Raw genomic sequence first — 26,683 nt, 5'->3', positions numbered from 1 at the left:
GGGAGGCAAACACACCTTTTCTGGTCTTGTGGTAGCATGACGGGTGCATTGGCTGTGTGCTGTTCTGCCTAAACAATCTCCAAAATAAGCAATCTGCTGGTGGTTTATCTGAAACTATGGTTTAGCAAATATGACACAGGTGTATCAGCCTCCACCTGTGGACAAGAATAGTCGGAACACACTTATCACTCAGTAACAGCATCACACATATAGTTCAACAAGCTTTAGCTGTCATGCAAAAACATTAGATGGATGGATAGAATGGCTTTTGTGTAGTCTTCAAGATTAAGTGCTGATTTTTCTTCTTTGGTCTGAACTTTGGAGGGAGACACTGGTCCAGAAGAAGAGGGAATATGATAAAATGCCTCATAACATGACCCATAGTAAATAGGTTTGTTAGAAGAAAATACGGGTGGAAGTGAAGATACACCATCCACCTCCCTTTGAAGTGAGGCTTGCAGAAAATTTGTCCCTGAGCTTTCTCAGTCAAAACTTGGTAGAGTCAAACAAACCTGAGTTACATGGTAGTCCAATCCTGGAGGGTGCTGACTGTGCAGATCCCAACCAAACAAAACATGTAAACAGAAATTTAACCTTCAAGTCTCTGAGTAATTCCATTGACTTCTATGGCAAGTGATTTACTGGACCAGGACCAAGAATGCAGCATTTTGGAAGAACAAACCTTGCCAACCTATTTAATGCCTGCGTTAACAAATTATCTGGGTCAGTTTCCTTCCTTTGTCTCCCCAGCGCTCATTGGCCCCTTGGGCATGTGCTTTCTGTTATAAACCCACAAGCTATGAACTGTGAGTCCCTGAGGGCGCCGTGAGACATCAGCTCCCGTGGTGAGAATGGATGCTGCACAATATCATCTGCAATAATGACAGTTTGCAGTCTTCTTAATTACCTGTGGTTTAAAGGTGCTAAAGTGTACAGGAATATTTTACATTTCTTTGTGGAACAGAACATTTGAAATGATACGCCTTAAACTCAAATGCTAGGTAGCAAAAGTACAGGGGGTTTTTTGTTTGTTTTTTGAATTATTAATACCTAAGCTGCCTAAACTTACCAAACGTCATTTCATTCAGTATTGAACAATTCCCTGCACCAGACGTTGCTAGACAGTCAATAATTCAGTAAGACAGTATTTATACACCGAAAATCAGTGTAAAATACATATGCAAAATTGCAAACTGGACTAAGTTTCTGTTTACATTAAATCATAAACAACAGAGTGGTTTGAACTATATTTTGTGTATGTAGCACATACAATGTGTGCCCCAGTTCTTATGTGTGCATAAGCTACACATAAATATTTCCCATTAATGTATTCAGTTTAGTAATGCTTTTTAGAAAATCAAGTGCCCATGACCAAGGACTATGCATAAAGTGTGTTGATGTGAAGTTTATGTGACAATGGTAATGGAGCATGTTTCCCATTACAGATAAGGATACTTAATATTTATATAGTGCTTTCCATTTTAAAAGCATTTCAGAAACATTAATTAGTGCAAGCCTATCAAGGGAAAAATAATCTGAGACACAGATTCCTATGAGTGAGAGAAACCTTGGAAAGCCATAATGCCGAAAGAGACTTAAAAGTAGTAGCTGATGCATGAATTTAGAATACTGATTTGACAGCAATAAAGACCAATTCAATTTTAGTCTAATAAGCAGAGGTCTCCTGTCACTCGGGATGCTGAAGTCTCATTAGCAGAGAGATATTGACAGCTGGAGAGATGGAGAGAACAGCATACACAGGAAAGGTATTTGGAGCCTGGATTTAGAAGGAATGGGTTTAGGTTAAATACATAGAGGCTGGCTAAAGGACAACAAAGGAAAAATTTGATAATATTTGAAGGGTATCAACATGAAGCAGAGAATGTAATATGAGAAATGGGATTAAGAAAGATGATTTGAAATGAAAAAGAGTTTTTGGACAATATATTGAGAAAATGTCAGTTATTCTATGGGCTTGAAAATAATATTTCCTGAGAAAAATGAAGCAGCCTCTATTGCTTCTTGTAAAACTGCACTGTAAAAATCCTAGTAACGAGGAAGTGTTCTTCTGTAGCAGGAAATAGATTAGTCTGACAAACTCCGCAGAGGTTGTTTCTCTTCACATTCCTTGGTAAGGAATTAGAGGTAAATAAAGACCCCTCATCTAATACTATATTCTGAAAAAACAACATAAATAGAGAAATGAATTAGCTCATGCATGTGAGAAAGCCAGTACAACTTTAGATTTCTATACAGAGATATATGCAAGAACTGAGGTCTCTGGCAAATTTCTCTTTTAGTTGTCAGGGTATCCTGTCTCCTTGTCATTCGTTTACTTAGAAATTATTTATATAGATAAAAGGTGTGTTCTCCATTGGTGTTACCTCATTTTCCCTGTCTGTACTTCTTGCAATCACGCTTTAATGTTTTGAAATCAGATGAGCTGAACATGATATAAGTTGAGATTTTATTAAGGGTATCAAGGTGAGTAGTTCAAATGATACTATTGCTGATTGGTGTCTCCAACTGCATTAGGATGTAGTTTCTGCTGAAATGAGTTACTGTGATTGAAGAACTCATCTTTGATCTGTGTGTAAAAAAAGCCTGTAGTATTTTCAATACATGGTTCATATGCAGAGAGTATGGATATGTGCCTCCTCTGCTGTCTGGTCCTGCAATTCTCAAGTGATGCTAAAGTATTGGGTCTGTCGTAAGGAAAGGATACAGTTTTCTGAGGCAATGAAAACACTGCAGAACCTAAATCTCATGCTTTAAACACTTAGAAACAAAGCTCTGTTAGCTTTTAGTGAGTGAAAGCATGGATAGATCACGTAAATAGAGTGATCCTCTAAGCATAATACGTGAACAGGTTTGTAAACCTATTTAAGATAGGCAGTGGGAAAGAACATTGCTGACTTCCTGTGCTGGTTCTTCTTCCATCAGGAGCAGGTGGGACAGGCTCTTCAACTAGTTGAACTATAATAGAGAATAATACTGTCTCTCTCTTAGCAGCAGCACACAGAAGAGTAGTGCTATGGGATTTTTTCAGTTCAACCATAGCATTAAGTAGCACGTATGCATCTTCTGTAAGATCAGTACAGCTGAGTGCATTTTGTAAAAAGTCTGCTATGTCTTTTAATTTGAGCATTTTGTTCAATTTATTCTTCAGGGTTTTAGCCACATCCTCTGTGGAGTCAGATTTATGGCTCTTGTGGACTCTATTTGCAGCTTTTTAATACTCAGTGCCTTTCTGGGGTTTCCATCTGCTGCCCTCCTGCACTACACACTAAGAGTAGTCAGCCAGGTGAACCCCAGGGTCTTTATTTTTAGGGATGCAGGAGCTGCAAAAGCATGAGGGCTCAAGGGGCAGAGAATCTGATGTTCCGGACTGTAAGGGTATGTGTAAGTCTGACTGGCATTGGTAGTTGGCCAAAGATGGGAACCATACCTTAGTCCTTATGTTCAGATCCCTGTGTAAGTGTTTAAAGCCACTGGTTAGATCTGCATGGCTGGCATACAGTAAAATGAATACCCTGCTGGTTGCCCCTACCAGATCCTACACAACTACTGTACTTTGATATATGCATCTGTCCATTCAGTTTCATATATTTTTCTGATTCCTTTTATGTTCTCAAATCATCAGTTAAATCCATTGTGTTCTTATTGGTCTGGACTGAGTAGCAGTGCGTTCTCTGCATGTTTGGGGGAGTTTCACCTGTTTGAACCTTACTGCAGCTTCCTGTTACCAGGAGCATTGCTTTCAGTAGTATTACAATAGCCAAGTTAAGACTAGCGGAATGAGATTACATCCAGAGTCCCTTCTTTTTTCATCAGTGCTCAAGATCCTAGTGTACAGAATTAGAGAAAAAAAAAAAATGAAGTCTCTGAGGCCTCGGGCATCTTGAAGCAAGGGCTCTCAGAGAAGGCTAATAAATTTGAGACCTATTAGTGTGAGGGACCCCACTGACAACAGTCAGGAAGAAAAAACTATTAGAAAAGACGAAAAAGAGCAACATTTTTTGTCTGTCCACTGCAGCAGAACCCAAAAAACCCCAGCCACGTTGCTGCTGAAACACACTCTGTCAGAACAGGTCTTTTTTCATACCTTCCCCCCAGTTATGGGGCAGGGACATTGCTCGGTGAGATGCTTGAAGGCAAAGCCTTGTCAGAATTCACAGAGGGTGTTATTTTGCAATTATGGTCTGATGTTGCCTAAATCTCTCCTGGAGATTTAACCTCACTGGAAAGCAACCAAATATTCTTTCCTTTCTGAAGCTCCTTCTATGAAAGCTGTGACTGGAGGCAGCAAAAAATTCTGTAAATTCATCCATTTAAACCTCACTCGTGCCAAACCTCACTCATGCCAACATGAGTGCAAGTTTGTGCTTTGTCTGCTTCTAGTGATTTTTTAACAATGCATCAACAGGATGTAGAGTGGAAAATAACAATGAAAGCCGAGTGCTGTTTGCATTGCTACATATGCATTATGCCATATGCATCGCCTTTACTGATTTATTACCTTCACATTTTGCTCTGTAGGTTAAATTAAGTCCTTATCTTCTGAATGAGTGATTTACTTTCAGCTTAAAATCTTAATTCTTCTCTAATGCCTGTGGCTAAACGCACAAGAAATTTAATGGTAGGTTTGACGTAACAGAGAAATCTTTAAACTGCTTTGGTAATCCCTAACAGAACCTATAGCATTTTTCATTCACTTAATTGTAAAATCTATTACAAATATGTTTCGTTATCTAGAAAAGATATGCTGTGTCATTGATTTCCAAAGATTAAGGCTTCAGGGACAAAAGTTAAATTTCCAAAACTTTTCCTATTTTTTCTAATACTCTTAAGAAATTGCTTTGTCTTATTACTTGGCTAATTTCCCTGAAATGTTGAATTGTGGAATGAGGTTTTGTTTAAACAGCTCCAGACCATGGAAGTATTGTGTTAATGTGGATGATTTTAGGAGGAGTAAACTGTGTTCCAGTAAAAATACAGCAATAAAATTTGCAACCTACGATTCTTCTTTGATCATTTAGATTCTTTGGGATTTGATTCCCAGCATTGCAAATTGGGTCAGTAATTGATAGTTCATTGTACTGCCATATAATTCATGTTTTTTGCAAAACCACAGCAGAGGCATGACTGCCTCCTGGCTAGGGTGAAAGGACTGATTAGGCAACAGGAACTTTGGATCACTGAACTGCTTCTTCATGCTGGGCTCTCACGCTCTTGGCAGAGTCCAAAGTCGGAGGAGTTTGTAATCCTGGCTCAGCTGTTTGTGCACCAACAGTAAGGGACTATAATGCAGAAAATAGTATTGAAGGGGAGAACAGTAGAAAATAATGTATGTGGACCAAACAAGAAGGAGAAGGGAAGGAGGTTTGTTCATTCACAGGAGTCCTTATAAAATCAGTCGATTGATTGTTCTGTGTGAGGTGCTGAAAAATTAATGTTAGTGCAGACTGACAGCGTTGGATTTCAGCTGTGCATGGAGACCATGGATGGAAAGGAGACGAAACTGCTTAGTCCTTGGGCCTGTGATAAAGGCAGGCACATTTCTGAAGGCGTTTCCTGCCTGTTGCTGCCTGCGATGTTTGTAATCATCCATGTGCCATACGGAGAACGTCTGTAGGGAGGGGAAAACAGAAGGGGAGGATTGTCTATGAATAGGAGACCCTAATTATTCAGTGAAATGCATCTATAAAAATCAAGCCATAAGAAATATAACCAACATGATACCTTTATGGAAAATTAATGCCAACTAATCCAATTGAGTTTAAAATGTGGTCTGTCTTTATTTCAATGATAATCCTCTTAATAAAAAGCCTGCATTTCTTACAATGTCATCAGTACAATGAGACACTGTTTACTAGTCTAAGGAAATAGTTATGTCTTTAGAATGAGTTTTTTATATGGGAAATCTGCCACAGTCGCATTAAAGTATTATTCCATAGAGCTGCAAACCAAGAAATAGTTTATAGTTCAAATCAAATCTGGTAAATCCCAACCTGGAATTACTCACCATTTGTTGTGTTAGTGAATGTCATTTTCCAAAATCAATTTTGTCATTTTGGATTATTTTCTGTTCACTATATGTCACAAGTGTTTATCTTGACAGAAACCAAGATACACTCCTCTCTGTTCTAAAATTAACTGTTTGAATTGAAAAATAGCATGTAAGGATGAATTGCTGTGATAAACATATGCAAAGTTATTTTTACATGTCTTTTGTTGAGGTAACTGTAGTTCTGTTGGAAATTTCCATTCAACTTAAAGCCATGGCTGGCCAGATCAGAGGACTTGCTCCAATTATTATTTGTTAAATGCTCCTCTAACATACAAATATATAGAGAAAGGCATGTTTGATCACTTGCTTTTATTAGATTATTTTAGTAGGTTTCCAGCAGAACAGAAATTCAAGCCTAAGTGATTAACGTACCGAAACAATTAGCTTTAAGTAAAAGATTGTCTCAGAAAAGGCTTTTTATTCACCTTACAGTTATTGGTTTAATATTTACCTCTAGATTCTCTTTAGTGTATTCACCCAGAAATACGAGTTCGACTGTATGACAGAAACTGAAGAAGCTGAGAATAAAAACTGTCCTGTCACAGCGGCAAACAGAACAACTCATCTGTTTCCTTTTCTGACAAGACTCTTCAAAACCAAATTTAAGTTAGTGCTTGCTATGTGTGGTTTTTGTCTGGCAAACATATAAAATAAATGTCTGTCCTTCACCTGTTAGACAGTTCCCACTATACAGTGATATATCTGGTATATTTTAAACGGAAATATTAATGGCTTTGTTCTGTGATGGGGAGGACGCTTTTAAAATCTCAGGTGCAAAGGAGAGTATAATCTGCATTTCACTTTCTGAAAATGCCAAATTAAAAGCTGTAAACATTCATTTTGCTAGAAAGGGTTAATTGCTGTTACATTCTTCCAGATGGACTTCAGACCCATCAAGTGGCACAAGAGACGAGGGGGGTTGATGTTGAGTATTGGTAACAACTTCAGTGCTGCACCAAGCAAGATGCACGTGCTTCATCAAATGAAGTGTGGGGTTTTTTTGTCTGTCCCGGGCAGATCAGACCATGTCTGGCCCAGGTGCAGTATGTTGCAATATTCGTTAGTATTGGATGTAAGACTTACGCTGAACGGTGCCACATACCATTCTAGTTTGTAAGCCTTTTTTAACGTCTCTTCCCAAAAATTAGAGATTAAAATTTGAGGGAGATCTAATGATTTTCTGACAATGTATGTGGTTTAGTCTCTAAAATAGTAATTTCTAAGGAAGACCAGAGGACCACTGGTGACAGGAACATTGCACAACAAATTTCAGGAAGGGCAGTAAGGGTTGCTAGCCATTTTATCTGTCACGAATAGGAAAAATGCTCTATGTGGGTGAGTATAATTAGGTCATTGGTTTATGAACCCAAACCCCTAGTTTCTTAAAATTAACATGGATGTATATTTAATATGTATCTTTGATTTGTTTGAAAAACGTAGCCAGAAAATTCCCAACTGGCTATACATATAAATAGCTTCACAGACAGAGATTATTCCAAGGAGGGTTGGCAAGAACATATCCTCATGAAATTTGCTCAGTGGCCTCCAATTTCAGATACCGTGACATTGTCAGGCTTTAAAATACACCCTTGGTGCCACAGAGCTCCCTGAATAGCTGTTATGTAGGCAACAAGTTCAGGGGGTCTCTGGACCACAGTTATTTCCTTAGAGTTCTTGTGGAGGTAGGATATTGCAAGATGCGATGACTGCTGTAGCCCAGAGGCTCCAAGGGTGGCTGGGCAGTTACTTAGCAAACTGACTTCAAGATGTGTTGGAAGAGTCTGTTTCCAAATCTCCTGTTTAAGGTTGTTTTATTTTTTCCTTGAATGGTAGGGTTGGAATCTGGCCTTGCAAAATAGTCGTTAGTGCAGCACGCATTACTTATCATCGTGTTTTTTTGCAATAACAACAGTTTTACCAGGACTCTTCTCTGTATGATTTTTCCCAGGAGTCTTCTCAACAGACATCTTGATACATCTTTGTGCTAGGGTTGCCATGCTCCTTGCTGGGTGTGTTTATTCCCAGGATTGGGTTTTTGATATTTTTTTCTTTTTCAGAAGATTCTCTTAATTTCCTATAGCACAAATAAACAGTATTAACACATTAACTCAGCAAACCTTTTAGTGATTCTGGGTCTCGCTTCTCCGTTAAGGGAGTTCACATTTGAAAAGGGTAGCAATACATCATCCATTGGAGGTTCTGCTAGAGTGTGGTGTACATAACCTTTGAAAACTGTTCCTGCCACCAAAAGCTGCCTGTTCTGTAGCTGGCCCAGATCCAGCTTCTCCTGATTTGGACCTATACTGGGTTTATGCCAGCCAGCTACTGTGTTCCTGTTCCCGTCAGAGGCAGCACTTGGATTCTGCCATTTGGACTGCTGGATGAGGAGGGTGGAAGCAATAAATGAAATGCGTGGAGAGGCACGGTGGGAAAATAGGTGTTTTTGGCACTCGTTTGGGACAAGCTGTATAAGCCACCACAGCTTAGACACACATGTGCAATGTGACTATTCTAAACCTGTGCCAATAACAACTTGCTTTTACTACATAGCATGACATCTGCTCACCTCTCTCCAGCAGCCACCTTCAGTCTGCCAGTGACAGCCTCTCTATAAATGTGATTTTTGTCCAAATTTGTATTGCTTTGAGTGGTCCTCAGGAGACCCATACATTTCTCTCCCTCACCCAGGTTTAAAACACTTCAATTTTTAATCTTCATACATATTAACATTGAAGTAGGGATGGGTGTGATATTGCTGGTGCAGGCAAAAACGAACAGAGTCCGTGGAGCAGCCAAGTGCCGTTTTGTGGTGACGCAGAGCGGTGTCCAGGTGGTGTCTGCTGGTGAGCCTTGGGGTCCCAGGGTGGAAGGCATCCCATGGGTCTCCTAAGGGGCTTGTGAGCCTCTGTGGCTGCTCTCTCCTTCTCCAGGTTATGGAATGGAGAGAGGAGGGAGCCCCAAAGACCATTCAGACAATGACACGATACTGCACAGGTTGATTTTCCCTTTTTTTTTTTTTTTTAGGCATTTTAGCAGCACAAGCCTTCATCAGCTTCAAGCCTTGTGGAGGCCAGTCAGCTCCAGACAGTATCTGTGAGGGAATTTGAATCACCTGGGTTTTTTGCTTTAAAGAGAAGTGTCTTTGGATTCATTATTCCTTTTATTGATTTAAACTCTATCTGTTCGCCTCATATTGATCTGGACTGCTCGCCAGAGACAGTTTCACTAGAGTTTTTGTCTTTTCAGCCAACGATCAAAAGAAAAAAACCCCACACCTTTGAATTAAGCATCATCTATAAGAAGTGCTTTCTAGGAATGGCTAGTTTTATCACACTTCTGTTGTCCAATTTGTGATTGCTGGCACATAATAAACACACAGAAGTACTGAGGATGAATGACTCAATATGACAAAGTAGTAACTTACCTTCCTCTGCCCCTGCCCCCAAGGCTTCATTCCTTTTTTGATCCAAACTTCAAAAGAATTGTCCTGACTGTTCATGTTATCTCATTTTCCGTCTCAATCTGTAAAAGAGGGATGGCTGGTTTCTTCCCCTCTCATTTCTGAAAGCAGTAATACAGAAATATTACAAGACGTATATCCTTTCATGATTTTCTGCTTTTTAAAGGCTTGAGAAAAACTAGGTGGTTTTGTTAAGCCTCCAGTCCAGTTCCAAGCCTTCTAAATCTGCTCTTTTTTGTAATGCTGGGGACAGCTCTAGGATGCTTACAGGAAGCGAAATACTATCTTACTATACAAATTCTGTCTGGGAGCATGAGTATTTCTTTCTGCCTTGGTTTTGCAGCAGCTTTAGTAATCAAATAAGAGTTTTATTCTTTGTATCTTGTCTACCAAGTCTTTCTTCTGTCTGTTGAGCACTTCCTGTTATGAAGAGAGAGTCAGTTAAATGTGCCTATCTGTTCATTAAACTGTTGTGCAGGGAAGAACAGAAGTAGTTTAAGTCCAAACAGCCTCCCTTTCTGTAGGTATAGGCATCTTGTCTGTGAGCAGGAAATGATACTATGCCCATCAGTTGCTTTTATATTTACTGCATTCTACCCCTTGTGCCTGGGGACAGCTTTAATTTAATTCATTCCCTAAACAGTCTCCTAGGCAGCAGATTAACACATTAATTTGTTGTTGTTGGGAATTTTTTGGCTAACAGAGGAAAGTTGCTTTTTAAAAAAAAAAAAAAAATGAATCAATTGTCACTAGTCAAAGTCATTAATACTAGTTTTATCGAAGTCTTAGTTGTTCTTCACATACCATGCTGATTTATTTATAGCTTGGTCACACCTCCTCTTTGCTGGAGGCAAGCAGATGTAACATTGATAGTATAGATGGCACTTGAACACTCCTAGATCCGGAACTGGAGTTTCCTTCTGTGGTCATTCCTGCCTAGGTTATGCATCTCTGCCAGATCTCCATCACGTTATCTAGGTCCCTTATCTATCCCTGTGCTGTACTCTCTGTCACAAAGTTTTAATGCGCCTGGCCCCACAGTGAAACAGAAAATCTTATTTCCCTTAGTATAGAATTAAATCGAGGTGGGGTGTTTTTTCCACTGAAGTTGACTTCATGCATCATTATTTATTGCTGTCTGCTCACTGGCCACTCTGCAAGCAGTTCAACTCCAGTTCAGATCCATTATTGACTGACAGTTCTTGTTTCAGGAAATACTTGAAACAAACAGGTGAAGTAATCTGTCTCTGTGAGCGATCATCATTCAGGATGATTTTCACCATCACAGGGAGCTTCAGCTGAGGAGCTGAAGACTGAGTTGATGTAGAGTTCAAGGGGTGTCTGGACAATGCTTTTAGTCATACAGTGTAGTTTTAGGTAGTCCTGAGAGGAGCAGGGAGTTGAACTCGATGATCCTTATAGAACCCTTCCACCTTGAGGTGTTCTATGATTCTACAAACCCAGTGGCACTTTTCTGTCAGTGCTGTGGCACTAACTCCACTGGACATTAGAGGAAACACAAATTAGGTGCCATACTGTCAGTGCTGCTGTCTGTACCATACTTGATTTTCAGACAGATAGGACATAGAATGCACCTTGTTTTGGCAGTTCAATGTTTTTATGATCACAAAGCTTGTGCAACTTGGAAGTATGTGTGTAGGGCATTAGCGTCAGTGCTAGTTTTGCAAGCAGCTGTAGGAAAAACTTTAGGCAGAATATGTTCTGCTGATAAATGGCAGTATTCAGGCTAAAACTAATGACTCATTATTATTTCAAATTATTTCATTGTTTCCTCCACAATGGAACATGTCTCTAGCCTAGAAAAACAGAAACAATTGATAAAATTTAAATGAACGTGCTTCCTAGACCTCTGAAATTTCTCACACCCCACTCCACCAAGGGCCTCAAGGCCCTTGTCATATTTTTTCACTAGTACTATCCAAGAGTGCAAGACAGGTCCCTTCCTGAAGAATTGCTGTGACATGACATATAATTTTATTGGTGCTTTATGTAGTGTTTTGGCGTTCTGCAGTTAAATGGTCTGTTTCCTTGGTCTTATTGCATTCTCAATAGAAAATGGCTTGCAGTCTTTTTCTTCTAGAATAGAGAAAGAGTAAGCTCTAAAGGATTACATTAAGCTTGAAACTTGACAGTTTGACAGTACCAAGCCCTCACCATAATTGCTTTCATCGTTTCCCACCAGATTTAGAATGAGCTTTTATTACCGTTGCCTGAATATCTTATTACAATTAGCAATACCGAGTATGAAAAGGTAGAATGGATTCCTCTTCTCATAGCGGCTGGTGGAAAGCTGGTCAATAAATTATTTTAAAAGCTATGCTGGTTATTAAACAGCCACACAGTTAAACAGCCTTCTCAGTTTGATGCTTTGTTCTAAATATCTATTTTGTACCATGATTTTTGCAGGGATCGATATCAATTATTTTATTATTTCAGTAATGTTTCTTTAAAATGTTCTCATAGTTAAAAAATGTGAATAGAATCAATATGTCAGCGCCTATTAATTTCTATATTGATTCTCCTGTATGCTTTACATTGAGGCAGACATTTACAATGAATGCTATGTACCTGACAGAACAATGCAGAAGCAATTACATACAAAATGAACACACAAGTATCACCATCGAAACCTAACCAGTGAGTAGGATGTGCTTTGGGTTTTTTTCCTTGCTTCTGGTTTGTCTCAAAACCTAATAGCACACACAACTGGGACAGTCTTGTTTGGTTTTTGTTCTGTCATTAGTTTGAAAAGATAAAAAGCAATAAGATGGCCATATAATTTGGACTACTGTCTCGCTAGTGAATCCAGACATGTCTAGGGGAAAAAAATGAATAGGTTAAAAATACAGTCCATTGACCTCTTGCTGAGTCTTGGGAGGCTGATGTTGGTGTGCTGTGTACAAAGAACCCATACAAAGCAAAATAAAACTGGTGGAGAAACTCCCATCCTTTATGACCAGACCTATAATATTTAGCAGGCAAGAGTATGTATGTGTACGTACAATACAGTCAGTTGTTATGCTACATATTATTAGTAATAAAACTCTTCAGAAGATTCACTGAGGGATTAGGAGAGCTGTGTGCCAGCAATGTCATGGAGGAAACTGCAGCTCACCCTGCACTGTGCTGGAACAAGTGAAAGTGGGAACTCGTCACCCCTGAGATGAGTCCTCAGAGCTAAAGAGCTTTGGTAATTCCATGTGCAATCGTTTAAAAAGTGCCAATGACTTAGTCTAACTCTGCTCTGAAAGAAGCTGCTTTTATTAAAAGGAGAGCTAAGCTAAGCTTGAACTGAAAATCCAGGCTTCAGACTGAATTCTGAAAAATTACTCTTTTTTTTCCTAATGACACCAGAAATGCCTTCTGTCTGCCACATTTACTGAGAAGCTTTTCAAACAACCATTTTTATTTATAAAAATGCTTATTAAAACAAACAAGGCAAACAAAAAAATAACCCCAGGCTTTTAAAATGACTAGGTCTTTTAAATTGTTTGCATCCATTTGTACTATCTGAACTGCTCATTCTGATCATGAGAATTTATGCCAGGGCTGAGGCAGTTATGTGCTACATTTCAGGTGGGAACTCCACTCTGTCTTTCTCTTTCACTTTTTTTCCCTCTCTGTCTTTTGCAAAGACACCTATTTCAGACAGAATCAAGATTCAGAATGTTAAAACTGTCACAATGTTAATTATCAGAAGACAATGACTTCCCTGCGATATTGGACTATAACCTTACTATCAATTCTTTTTTTTTCTCTGGAAAGAAAAAATGGAGACATCAAATAAGGAGGTACACTTGAAAAATGTGAGTTACTCTTTTCATGTTTCCCAGTACTGTAGTGTTGATAAAACCAGACGGGTTTTCAATAAGTGGACCTGTTACCAATAATCCAAGATGCAGAGTAACTGCATTTTCAGTGATTCATCTGTATAGCACACTGTTGTTTTACACAGGCAGCATCTGTTTCACATGTACATCATGATTATTCTACTCTGATTGACATCCACCTTCTCCTTATAAAATCCCAGTTGCCCACCTGTATGGTGCTCCCTTTTCTCTTAATGCATTTGTAAGATAAAAGAATCCTTTAGAGCACTGTGCTGAAACTCACAAAAAAGCAAACTATCTAAATTTGTCAGTAGTGCAGCACCAGCACAATTATCAAGGCTCTCTGTGGATTAAAGTTCTATAAAGTTTGTGGTTTGAATGCTGGTTTGAACCAGACCAGTACAAGAAAACTTTGGTGGAGGTACTTCAGGTTTATACTGATATATCACAGCTGAAGATAAAATCTGGCTTATGCTGTGGAACTGAAACAACTTCGTAAAGAAAATTATCGTATGTTGGTATCTAATAAATTTTGTCATGTTTTCCTCCCTTTTCATTGTATTCTATGTTTTTTCCTGTGTTTTTCCTATTCCTATGTATTATCTGTGGACATCCTTCAAGATTTTGGGAATATTAGAAGTTTACAGGGGCTTGGGGGAGACAGGGCCATTTTGTGAAAGAGAAATATACTGAATGTTACTGAATACATAGAAATTAACCCCAACTCAGGAAGCCTCTGAGCTGCAAATAGTTGGAGGCTGGAAAAGCACTTTGTACTCTTCAAAGAGCATCTGCTTTTGGCCGCTGTTGGAGAAGGGGTTCTGGGCGACATTGGATTGACCCAAGGACAGCTGTTCCCATGTTGTAGATGTCTGGTAAATTATCTTTCTCATTACCTGTTTTAGATTGGCTGACAGGGCCTGTTTCTTCATTGCAGGAAGGCACTGATTTCAGCCCAGTGCAGGTCACAGTGACCAAAATTGCTGAATGTTTTTTAGTTACGCTGTGTGTGAAATAAAACTTGCAGGTGTCCATGCCTAGTGCCAAGTAAGGCAGATGCTGAGCAAACTTGGAGTGTAAAGCATAAGGTGATCTCTCCAAGTAAGGGTGGTGAACATGGGGGCATGGCAGCCTGAAGGGCCTTGGCTATGACACCAGTATTGCATGTTCTTGTGGTTGCATTTGTGTGTCTGGTTAGTAGTCTTGATGAGCCTGATAGTCCAGCCTCAGATGCCTGAAGTCTATCCAAGACCCTACTCTTAATTTTCTGGTTGCCTAAGTGTCTCTGAAAGCCTGGAGCCTGAGAAAAAACATCTGGTAGAGGGACTTGTGGTCCATGGGGTCCCTGAAGCTGCACCTATATCTGTGGAAAGGTAGTAATCAGAAATTTCCATTTAAAATGCAGGGTTGGTTGCTGTCTTTCAGCTTGCTGTGCTCATTAATTCGTGTCTTGTAACTCCTGCTCATTGGTAGTCTCAGTTCCTTTCTCTAAACCAAGATGGGTGGCCTGCTAATGCAGAGACAGGTCTTAACTGGTGGCTCCCCTCCCTTCCACCTTTGGGGACAGATCTGCAGCAGTTCCAGCACAGTCACAGCCAGCTGGGGTGTGACTGGTGTTGGCTGAGCACCAGTTAAGTCTCCAGCCTTCATTGCCATAATGCTGGGGGAGGTCCCTGTGTGCATGAGTAAGCAGAGACTGTCCCTTGATCCTGGAACAACATATATGCAAACTGTTCTGCCAGGAAGGGAAATCTCTGAAGTTTAAGGGCTAAAGAATCTTTCTGTGAATTTGACCATTTACAGAAATAAAAAGTAGAGAGTCTCATTAGGAAGAAAAACCCACTTTATACAAGAATTTTTGTGAAAGAAACACACAAGGCCAGTCCCAACCTTTTGGTTAGTTGGGGTTTTGTTGATTTTGGAGGTAGTTCAACCTTTCTTAAAAATCTTATAGTCTAGACTCTTTCACTGCATTTGTCCAACAAGTAATGAATTGGCTATTTGGTCTATTGTTAAATGCTCCTGGTAAAGTACTTACTGCAGATATTGCTGCTTAGACAGACCCTGAGAGCTCAAATAGATGGAGACCAGTTGGGGTTTTGGAGAAGAAAAAAATCACTTTTGAAGCCTGCTGTACAGGCTCTTACAGCAATTACATCATGAGCTGCAAATGATTCCTTCTTCATATAATAATAGAAGATGTATTTTGAAAGTGGCTTCTTTACTCCCCCAAATAGACATTTTGATAGATGGGCTGTCTAAAGAGAAGATTGTTAAAGCATCTTAACCACATGTCCAAAGTAAAAAGAAGTAAGTTAAGAAGTTCAGGAATCAGAGCCAGGCTCTTCAACCCACATTCATTAGCTTTATGCACCCCAAAGTAAGGAATAGGGTTGACATCAGGTGGACAAACCCAGTATCTGTTCTCTACTCTAGGTGAGCAGACATCTCAAGGATGGGTAAGGTATAATGAAAATGCAGAGGAGAGAAGCTTCAATTCTAGCCAGAAAACACTGGCTGTTGCAGTGTCCAGCTCTGTTCTGTCTCAGCCAGCCGTACCTATTTTTACTTTTTCCCTTGTATTTTCAAAGGGCTGGATGTGCTTTTTTTTTTCCCTTTTGTTTTTGGTACTGTTGTTTTAACATGTTTCAGCTCTCACAGGTGTCACTGTAGGCAGGGATTTGATCTTAAATATCAAAGGCTTGATCTTATTTCAGAAAAGTATGAATGAATTCAGATCTGCGGCTGGGGAGGGGGCAGGAGGAACATAGGAGAGGTTGAATGGGAGTTAAGAGACAGCAGAAAGGAAAGCACAATTCTCAGTACTAAAACAGTTTTACATTTAGTAGAAACCTATTAGAAACCTATTAGAGGGGAAAAAAGAGCTTGTTATACTTTATCTGCTCTACCTTAACTTGTAAATTGAAACCTGCTCCCAGTTTATTCAATTTACTGCTCCCAGATTTATTAAGAATTCACTGTTGCCCTATCTTTCTAAGTGCATTTTGTCATTAGAAAATACGTAGATAAGTCATATCCATATACTGTACTGATCCAAGGTGGTTTTCTGCAGTAAGCCAATTAAAGTGAATGATCCAAAACCTGCTGAGCAGATCTGTGGATAATAGGTAATCTGGGCAGTAATAGGTTTCTTCTGGTGCCCAGGTATACATGTACAAATTGTGGAGCAGGAAGAAAGAATTTACTTAATTCAGTCATAGGAGTTTTTTAATCATTTTTAGGATTACGTCCATGGATTCTCCTACATCCTTCTGAGAAGAGGATGTTTTTAGCTATACCTTGTAATTTTGTAAAGGTATCAGAGTACCCCAGTCTACTATTAAGAGGGAACTTTTCATCCTATCAATGCTAGACTAATCCATTTTTCTTTAAGAATAATTTTAATTTTATTAATTTGTGAAGTTGTGGGTTTCATTCTGTAGCCGTCAATGGAAACGGTGGACCCCACAGAGTTACAAGCTGAGGCTGTGGTTCAGGAGGCTTCGTAAGCATGTGCTTAACTTTAAGCAAGTGCTTAGCTCCTGTTGAAATCATTAGGATTTAAAACAGCCACTCAGAAACTCAGTACCGGAAAGGAGTGAAAAAGATGTGGAACATCTGAAGCACAATCTAGGTTTTAGGGTTGCTGGATTTTCCTCCAATTAAATGCTCTTATTTTTGTGATTTGATTCAATGTGGTTTTGCAGTTGTAGCTGCCATCTGCAGGCTTCACATTTTCAGATGGAAAACCTGTCCCTCCACTCTCCACCGCTGTGCGACGGCTGCAACAGCTGTCTCGACCTGTTTTGTCCTCAGGGACAACAGGCAGAGGAGCACGAAGACACACATTTCCTACCTGAGAAATTGGTTCGGGAATTTTTATTTGCCCCCTTAGGTCTCTGGCTACTGTTTATGATCACCCTGAGGGGATAAGAAAGGGTTAGGGAGAGAAAGCAGCTCCAGCGTTTGACAGCCTGAAAAAGGGTTATGACACAACTTAGCCGGTGCTGGTGTTATATAAATGTATATGTGATAAATAGTGCTTAATGATGATGAGAAATGTCTTCTAGCATTTGCCAATGAATTTGCAATGTACTGGATTTATGAAAGACCTTGACAAAATTCCTAAACAAAGTAAGTTTTCCTTTACTATGTACTCTTGTAGTTAGGATTAAGAGATTTGTGTTTTTTTCCTAGTGAAGGCAATGGTGTTAGTATGTTCCTCAAAGTGAATGTGGTCTAGTTTATTTAAGCAAGAAGGAGTTTAAGTGGAAATGAGCCACAGAAATGTGTGCCACTCGTCTAAAACAAACATGGTTTAGGCTTTTCCTTATAAGTGACATCTATTATTACATTTTTAAGTAGATCTTTGTTAGTAAGTATCCGCAAGTGTGTTTGATCAGATGAAAAGATCCGAGACTATATTACTGAACTAGAATGTTCTTTTTAAATAAGGACCTGCACCTATGACAGCTGAAATTAATTGGGAATTTGCAACTGAACAGATACAAGTCCCTAAGAAAGTACCATCAGCATTGTTCATTTACATGATGTGTTTTCTGTGCAGCCATTTTAGACATTACATCCGGTTTTCTGAGAATCTTTAGACCATCTGTTTCGTAAGACCAAACAAATAGAGTGGATTATTAATAATGTTGAGAACTGATCTAGACCAGTCATTGGAAGTTATATCAATACTAAAAGTTATATCAGTAAGAGATATATGAGTATCTTCTCAGTGTAGCAGTTTTATTTGCAAGTTTGTTCTTGCTGCAATCACTATTTCAATTTTTGTGATGTTTAAGGAATTCCCAGTTTACTTTTCTCCTCTGAAGGATTCCAGGGATATGTAAAGGAAAAAAAAAAAACACTTGTATAAGCGTAAATCAAAATTATCCCTCACCTGATAGCTTCTAGTTCTAGAGAACAAAAAGTGGCACTTGCAAGAGCTTAAGACAGTGTTTAGCAATTGTCCTGTTTTTTGAAGTTTTCCTTTAAGTTTTGTTTATTGAGGGAATTCCAGACTTATCTTGTTGCGCAGTGGTTGTGATGAATGCAGGTGCAGTTGCAGCTTGGCTTTCCGCCAGAGGTGGAAGCTTATTAAGAAACATTGATTCCCTGGCTGAACATTAAATTTGTGGTTGCTGCATTGAAAATATTCATTAACTGTGTAATTGAACAAGCTTATTATTATTATTATCTGTCTGCTGACCTTAACTGAGACTAGACTGTTTGGTTGATACACTGAGCGTTGGAAAATGGCCACACATGGAAGGTTCTCTAATAGCGATGGAGACAGTATCTCTGAAGCTAGAAAACATTCTTTTCAGCTATTACTTGAGTATTTTTCTCTAGCCTCTGTGAATTTGTATTGGGGCCAGGTACAGCTTGGGCTCAGATGATCTGACTCTACAACTCTCTTCAGATGATTGAAATTGGCAGAAAAAATTTCAGTTTCTTCACTAACATAACTTAAGGAAAAGTCCATCAACTGTAATTTCATATTGTGAAGGTGATTGTATCCAGCAAGTTCTTCAAGACTTGCTGGGGTTTACATTTTGCAAGATCAACTAGAAATATATGGGTTTGTTTTCATACTATTTTTTTAGGAATAAATGCCAGAGTAGACTATATCTGGATGTTGAATACTCATAATACTGCCAAAACCTAAACCAAATTATTGAGTTTCATTTTCCATTTTAAATTGAAGAAACCCCCACCTTTGTAATTTACCTTATATTATAGTCCTTGTAGCATTTCTGTAAAGGGGAATATCATTGTATTTTTAATCACATGTAGTTTCAATTTAGTCTACTTACATTTTTAATATTCAACTTTAGAAGAGGTCTGTCTGCACATAGTGTTCTTGATGCATCTATTCACGTAAGAGGCTGTTCCCCCTCCTCCATTACACCATTTCTTTTTCTTTTCGTGGCTGAACTTTCCTTTTTTTGGCCAGTAGCCACAGGCAGTCAGTATGATGTCTCCCAAGAGCTCACACCATGGGGCATTGGTTTTTCAAGGCCAAGGTTTTACGTATTGCCATGAGATTTACTCAAAGCTCCTTTCATAATCCTTCCTTAATAATGGCTGATGAGTACCTTTCTTCTAACAACTTTCTGTGAGGACAAAGTTTATACAGCCTAGACAGCAGATTGCTGATAAAGAATCCCAGTTTTTCCTCTCAGGGTGGACTGAAAGCACCTTCTCTGGAGCACAATTGTTGCTCAGAGCTTTTGGTCTGTCCGTCGCAATGCGAGCGTTTGTTAGTGTTTGAGGTGCCTCACCTTTGTTCCTATGTTAATTATGTAATGACTACCAATTCTCTGTTTATGAGCTGCTGCTGCCATCTATTTTTATGATACCAAAGAAAGTATATATCATATTATATTCTCTGTTAATATCTACTCGTGGTATTAAGCCTTCATTTTTTTCAGATTAATGACAAAAGTGAACATTAAAGCAAGGTAAGAAAAGATATACACACTGAGAAATTCAGCGTTTTCCTGAAACACTGCTACGCATCTTCTGGGAGAGCTGAAATCTCCTCTCTTAGTAAAATGCCAGGTTTTGGTTGGACCTGATTATTTTAATTACTAAAAAATGAGGAAAATAAAGTAATGATCCAAGGACACAAGTATGTCTCCTAGATTACTTAAGTTTCTTGGGGAACTTTTATAGCTGTGTTAATTTACAAGGGTATTTCTCTTTTCAAATCCCATGAGAGTTGCTAGAGAACAAAAACTTGAGTAAAATCATAACCACAATGTGCTGGGTTGGCTATACAAGCATAGCTAAGTGCAAGAATCTTTCATCTTTCCAGCAAGAAGTACCTTGAGATGAGCAGTTGGGCTGATGTTTCAGCCTCTGACCTGATTTTCCTTCAGCACAGCTACACCTTGTTTGATCTTTTTACCACTAGGAAGCTCTTTTTAATCATGTCATTTGTAGCAATCACATAGGAAATTATTTTCTACTTCATACTGCTTCACAAACATTATCTTGTCGAACTGGCCGTCTGTTGCAGCAGGGACGGTGTTGTGCAGATCTTCTCTGGGGTCTGTGTGAACTCAGGAATAATTCATCACAAGAAACAAATGGTAGTGGTCCATCTGTCTTACTGCAAAAGAAGGTGCTGCATTTTCTCCCAAGCTATGGAAACCCATCACCCTGCATGGCTTTGAGTTTCTGTGCTGTTTAGTTAAGTACTGAAGTGTTGCGTGTCTTCTGTTTCTTATGGCTCTTACCCAGCTGTGGAAAGAAATATCAAGTAATGTAACCACTTTCTTCCAAATCTTGGGCCAGAATCTCAGCTGGTGTAAGTCAGCAGAGCTCCATTGACATTATTAGTGCACCAGTGATTCACACCAGCTGTGGATCTGGTCTTCTGTCTCAGTTTATGAAGGGCTTGAACTAAATGTCAGGAAATATGAAATGATCTCTTATAGTCAGCAGTTCTCCAGATGTGTTAATGGAGTTTAAGTTTACCAAAAGGCAAGACTTCAAAAAGCGATCCAACAGAAGAATAAACTTCCAAGAAGAATGCCTTACTTACAGGCTTTTTGGCAAGAGAGGACTATACAGCTCACTGTAATTTAAAGAAATTAACTCAGTTATGCATCAGGATATGGTAATACAGTTTCAGTGAGAATCCAAGATTCAAAATCATTTCACAGCACAAAGCAAGCTGTTGGCATTCAGTGAATAATTGCCATGCAAATAGGAATCATCAAGTCTTAAAACCAAAATTAAGATGCTTATGAACTTCATGTAAAGAGCCTAATGCTTCCACTTCGCAAGTGTAGTTGGGTTTATTCACAGGCGTGGTATTACATCTTTTGGAGATTAAATGAGGACCATGTTGTTACAAGAACACAGAAGCTCAGTAGTTCTAGCTGTGTAATGTTAAAACTCAACAGTGATTTGGCTTATAGATGTGATCTCATGTACAGTGTTGAAAACAGTTATTTTAGCTAATGAGAATAAAATTGTTGTTGACATTGCTTAAGCACTGTCAGCCTTACTTTTCAAAATCAGAAAATGCTGGAATAGGTGAAACCTCAAAGTCAACAAATGTGGGGTCTCAGAAGTCTTTTATGACTATATGGCATATGAGCATATGCTCTAAAAAAACCTTCCAGTACCTGAAATAGGCTGTGGTGTACAGAGGTCTTCACAGCCTAATTTATTTGCTGATGAGACCTTTCAGAATTAATTAAAATGATCAGTGTGTGACTCCACGCTGTGTGATTTACATATGTTCGTACTGGAGACTTAATGCTTTAGATAGACCTAGAAAGGTAAAAGAACAACACACCTCAGTAAGTAAACTTGAGCATCACACTGTGTTAGGGTACGCCCCCTATATATATATATACATAAAAAAAATAAAAAATAGGGTACAAATAAGTTAGTTCTGCTAGCAATCAGAATAGCATGGACTGATCTGATCCCACTGACCAAAGGTCATGGCTAAGGTTCTGATTCTGGCAGGTTTGTTTCAGTTAGTCCAAGTGTCTTTTGGTAAGACACACGTCTGTCCAGATGTCACTGCGTACCAAAAGTCAAAAAAAAATCTTGGGCACAATTTATTCAGACCTGAAGGGAAGAAGTTTGGAAGAGTTCTCAGAGAAATCTAGTTAGACTTCCAGAGAAAGTAGTTATCATAATCTGAATATACCAGTACATTGAATTTAAAGTGGTTTGCAGAACTGGAGTGATGGATAGAGTGGTGAGGAAACCCTTCTGAATACTGGAGAGGTCTTAGGAAGTGACAGCATCCAAGACTCAGCATTTACTGGGCTTTTGCTGATTCCGCAGGAGCACAGGGGCTCCACCTCGAAATGAAAATCTTTCCCCAGGTCCACAGCAGGACACATTGTAGTGAGACCTCTGAACCTCCAAGGGCTTGACAAACTTGAAGTGTGAGAGACTATGAATCACGCAGTGGCTGGTGTCTGAGCAAGCTCATTGCATTTTCAAGATTGCAGTGTTTTATAAAAACTGTGGCTCCCTAGAGATTTCTAGGTAGGAGTTCTGGAAAACTTCGTTCTGAAGCTGTTTGAAACCAAATTTAAAAAGAAAAAAACCTGCTGAATTTCACTATATCAGCTCTACAACACAGAGCAGTTGAAGGCAAATGCTTGAATTAGTCTGAAAATTAAGATTGCTTTTGCATACCTCATTGCACTAAGCCCTCATATGGCAGCATTTGGGACTAACACTTTCCATCACTTCTGTCTAGTTCTTCCCATCCTGGTGGCTCATGTGTTGGCCTTGGTAATATACAAATTTTTCACCTTCTGTCAGGATTTCACTAGTGGAATATACCTGGGCATGAAGCCATCAACCCTTATGAAACTCCAACCAGTCCAAAATTCTACACTAGAAGCACATGAGGTCTGCTCCCTGCTTCCTACACCAATTCCCTACAGCATACTGAGTCAAGATTAATAGATTACGGCTTATTTTTAAAGTAACTAGTGATAGTGACCTGGAGTATGTTGTCACCGAAAACACCCATATTTGTGATCAATAATTCTCCTCTTAAAGCTCATAAAAGTAAAGCTGTCTGTGCAGGATTCAAAAGATTTTTTGTGAATTCAGCCTATACATGTAAGATTAATTCCAGCAGGGATCAGAAGCTGTTGCAAATGCCACCATTTTTGGAAACACAAGAGACCTTGCCTTCCCAGGCATAAGCACAGAGCTGTCTTGGAGAGAGAGGAGAAAGAGTGAACATGGGCTCTTGGCAAACAGCAGGAGCTCATATAGCCAAGACATTTAAATGATCTGCATTGATGTGGACAGTCAAAAGAGTGCTAAATAGGACTGACTGATGCAGAGTAGCACGTTATTCAATGTAATGGACGTATGATTCAGGAGTGGGGTTTTCAGGTGGGACTCTGTGGTGTCCAACAATCTGAGGGCAAACCTGCACCTTGGCATACACTTATCAGTGAATGACCAGTGCTTCTATTTGCATACATTTATAGCAGATGTAAACAACGTACATACAGGGGAAGGCTAGGGATTTGAAAGTCCCTGAATACTTGGTTTCATGTATTATGGAAGGATTTTCTTCATTTGCCTTTGTTTTCTTCTGCCTTGCTGTTTGGAGAGAAACTTCTACCTTTGGGGGTGGAACTTTGAGGCAACTCAGTCTGATTCTTCATATGCTTCCATGTCAGACTGATGAACAGCAGACACATGCTTAGCGCCAGGGAAAAAATAAAGAGCAGTTAACAGAGCATCATCCTGTGCAGTAGTAGAAGAGCACATCCTTTATATGTTTTCTGCATTTGTTCTGCTCTCCCTGGCTCTCCATGTGGAAATTGTGGGTGAAAAGGTTGTTCTCGGGGTCCTAAAAATTATAACAAAATAGCTGAAGCCTTGACATTTATAAACTGAATTTCATCTGTTTGTTTTGCCATTGCCATCTCAGCAAGTAATTAGGTCTTACAGAAAGCACTTTTCTCTTCATGTAACCTTAACAAAAAGCTCAGAATACACTATTAAATGGTTACCTTGGCAGTGTATATGTTGGAATTGTTTATATCTGTACCTAAATTTGTTTCAAATCTCTTTGCTTTGTATTTTCAGACCTGATCTGGCCTCGCAGAAGACATCGGGCAAGCGTTCCCCGGACGTGATGTCTCTCGAAACACTGGAAAACACTTGTGAGGTGGAGGACCTCTTTGATGACATCTAGCTATGTGTTGGCCGAGAAACTGAGAGACTGGTGCTTCTAATAGAGATAAGCTATAAAACTAAAAGGCTTTGTTATAGACACTGAGCCAAAATCTTTACTCTGAGGTGGTATTCGATAACATATTGCTCTAATCCTCTTGCACTGCACTTGTCCCCATTCTTCACTAAACAGTTGTAGACCCTTCACCTGTTAGGCTTGATTCGTGACAGCCTTGAAATCAGTTCAGCCTCTGTGTAGATCTTTTATCATCTGTATATGGGGAAGGAGAGAACCATCACAGCATTTTTACATCCCAACAGTCTCTGGCTGCTGATTGTATCCATGATCAGCTGGTTTCCAGATGTCCCCAGAGAATAAGTCAGACATAAAGGGCTACCACTGTCCTTACCTTATATACCACACCTTTCTTGAGAAGCTCATCTTAGACGTGGTCTAGCTAAATCATCTTCAACTCTGATTGAGATACAGCTTCCTAAACTGTGACTTTAGAATGATAACTGCTGATGTGAAGTAGCCAAAGAAATGTCCTTTCACTTTTCACTCAAAGTTTCTCTGTGGCAGTATGCATTATAAAGGTATTCTTGCTTTTGGGAGTAAAGTGCTTATAAAGTCAATATTGACTCTAACCTTCTGTAGAAACCCATAGCCTTTAAAGTTGTCATTTTTGATACTTCATCATTTTTCTTAAGGTGATTTCTAAAAAAATAAAATACATTCTAAAAAAGCATCAATTTTGGTTTTATTTGCTTAGACAATCTATGAGTGAAGGGACTAGTTAGCAAAGTGTGTTTAATGCATGACCTTTTCCTGCCCAAGGCTGATGTATTCATTCTGGTTTAAGGCTTCGTCAGAGGAAAAGTTAGCAACTTTTATTTACCTTCAGCAGTCAGAATCAAGTGTACAGAACTAAGTGTTCACCTCAGGTTTCTGCTTTGCCTTTTTAAGATCCTGAATCAATTCTCATTTAAGGGAGAGTGAGCCAGTTCTTCTGTCTCAGAAAGGACGTGATCCAACAAGGGTTTTAAATATGTGAGTAATGCCATGAAGTCAGCAGGACTATGCAACGTAGTCCTGCTTCTGTGCTCTAGGGCTTACAATGGTCCGTGGAAGCTACTTGGTATTTTTGAAATGGCGGCTTATTTAGGCCCTGATTCTGCCAAAATTCAGTCCTATATTTAACTAAAAGCATCCGTGTCAGTATTTGCAGGATCAGGGCCTCACTTAAGAACCTACATGCAGATCTGGGAATATTATATTTAAGCGTTCCTTTCTGAAAAACAAGGTCACAGCATTTTAAATTCACAAAGAGCTTTGGGACAATGTTATAAATCACACAGTAAAAACATGAATGGCCAAAATATTTTGCTTTCTACAAAGGCTTTGTGCCTGAGAAATGACAGGACCACAAAAGACCTATTCATACACCCATTCATAGACATTGCCTGATTTAAAATCTTCCAGTGCTGATCTGACAATGCTTTCAGCAAAAGCTTGTATATAGTTTCAGTTTTAATGTGAAAATGTTCCATGACTTAACCTGAAATACAAGAGCTGGGTTTAATTGTGCCTGCAGCAGAAAATGAAGGTAAATGAAGCTGAACATCCCACAAAACTCTGCTTTCAAGAAACTGTTGGTTTCTAATAGTAAAATGTTTTTATATAAATAGGAAATGTTACACACAGTTGGCAGATGTAATAAAGTCTGTCAGAATGTTTATTCTTTTCTGTTTTTTTGAGGTTTATAGAATCAAGCCAGGAGTTGAGCAGAAAATTATGTGATGGTGGATACATATCTTGGACTGTGTGAGCACAGGTGTGTCATCTGGTTCAGGTAGCCATGGTACAGAGCCAGCTTCCAGTCAGCTGAGAATTTTTGTATACACAGGGACACTGCCTCTCCCCCCAAAGCCTGCTTACAATATGTCAGTCTCCACAATCGTTTGAGAAGTGTTAGTGAAACACTCCTTTCTGAAGAATTATGTGAGAAACTATTGCGTTTCTGCCGATAAAGTTCCATTTTCTAGTTGACTTTGAAGAGGAAAGACCCATCAAAATGAACACAAGTTATTTGTGAGAGCAGAGGTAGTATTGCAAAAGCTGCAGAAAATCAGTGAAACTTCCTTATGATGCATATTAGTCCACAAGGAGTGGGGACAACCACTTTATCCTCAGACTTATTCATCCCAGTGCATTGAAATAGACCCAATGGCCTTCCTGAACCGAGCCAAGAAAAATCCGTTTCAAACTAACCTGTGGTGTTTGGGAAGGGAAATCAGTAATAACGCCTCATAACATACTTTTTAAAAACCTACTGAATTAATACGATACTCAGTGCTGCTTGGTTAAGTGTCCGAAAAAAGCTGGGATCTTTGCTATCCCTCCATGCCAATGGAGTTTCTGATGCAGGGGCTTTCCAAAGCTTACAGAGCAGAAGGGTTCCCTCGTGACTCAATAGACAGTGGTCCTATTCATATATCAAATATAATCAATGGCATAACATCTCCTAGTTTATGTTCGTGCTGTGATCCACCATAATCCTTGGATTCTTCTGTGCAGAGTTAATGGGTACTCACTTGATCTTCCTTTCTGTG

General features: G+C 39.2%; 1 protein-coding gene across 2 annotated transcripts in view; it reads left to right on the top strand.

Moving 5' to 3' along the window:
• XRCC4 (X-ray repair cross complementing 4) overlaps positions 1-24,819 on the top strand; it is a 184,602-nt gene extending 159,783 nt beyond the window's left edge. For both annotated transcript variants that reach the window (XM_074856532.1, XM_074856531.1), the window contains one exon: positions 23,984-24,819. In XM_074856532.1, coding sequence (XP_074712633.1) covers positions 23,984-24,092 — 109 coding nt within the window. In that variant the 3' untranslated portion in view covers positions 24,093-24,819. The remainder of the gene's footprint in view (positions 1-23,983) is intronic.
• Positions 24,820-26,683: the final 1,864 nt, after the last annotated feature.

This window comes from Strix uralensis, chromosome Z, assembly GCF_047716275.1.
Source record: "Strix uralensis isolate ZFMK-TIS-50842 chromosome Z, bStrUra1, whole genome shotgun sequence".
Classification (NCBI taxonomy): domain Eukaryota; kingdom Metazoa; phylum Chordata; class Aves; order Strigiformes; family Strigidae; genus Strix; species Strix uralensis.
Note: the sequence above shows the minus strand (reverse complement) of the source record. Positions and strands in the feature narration are given on the sequence as shown.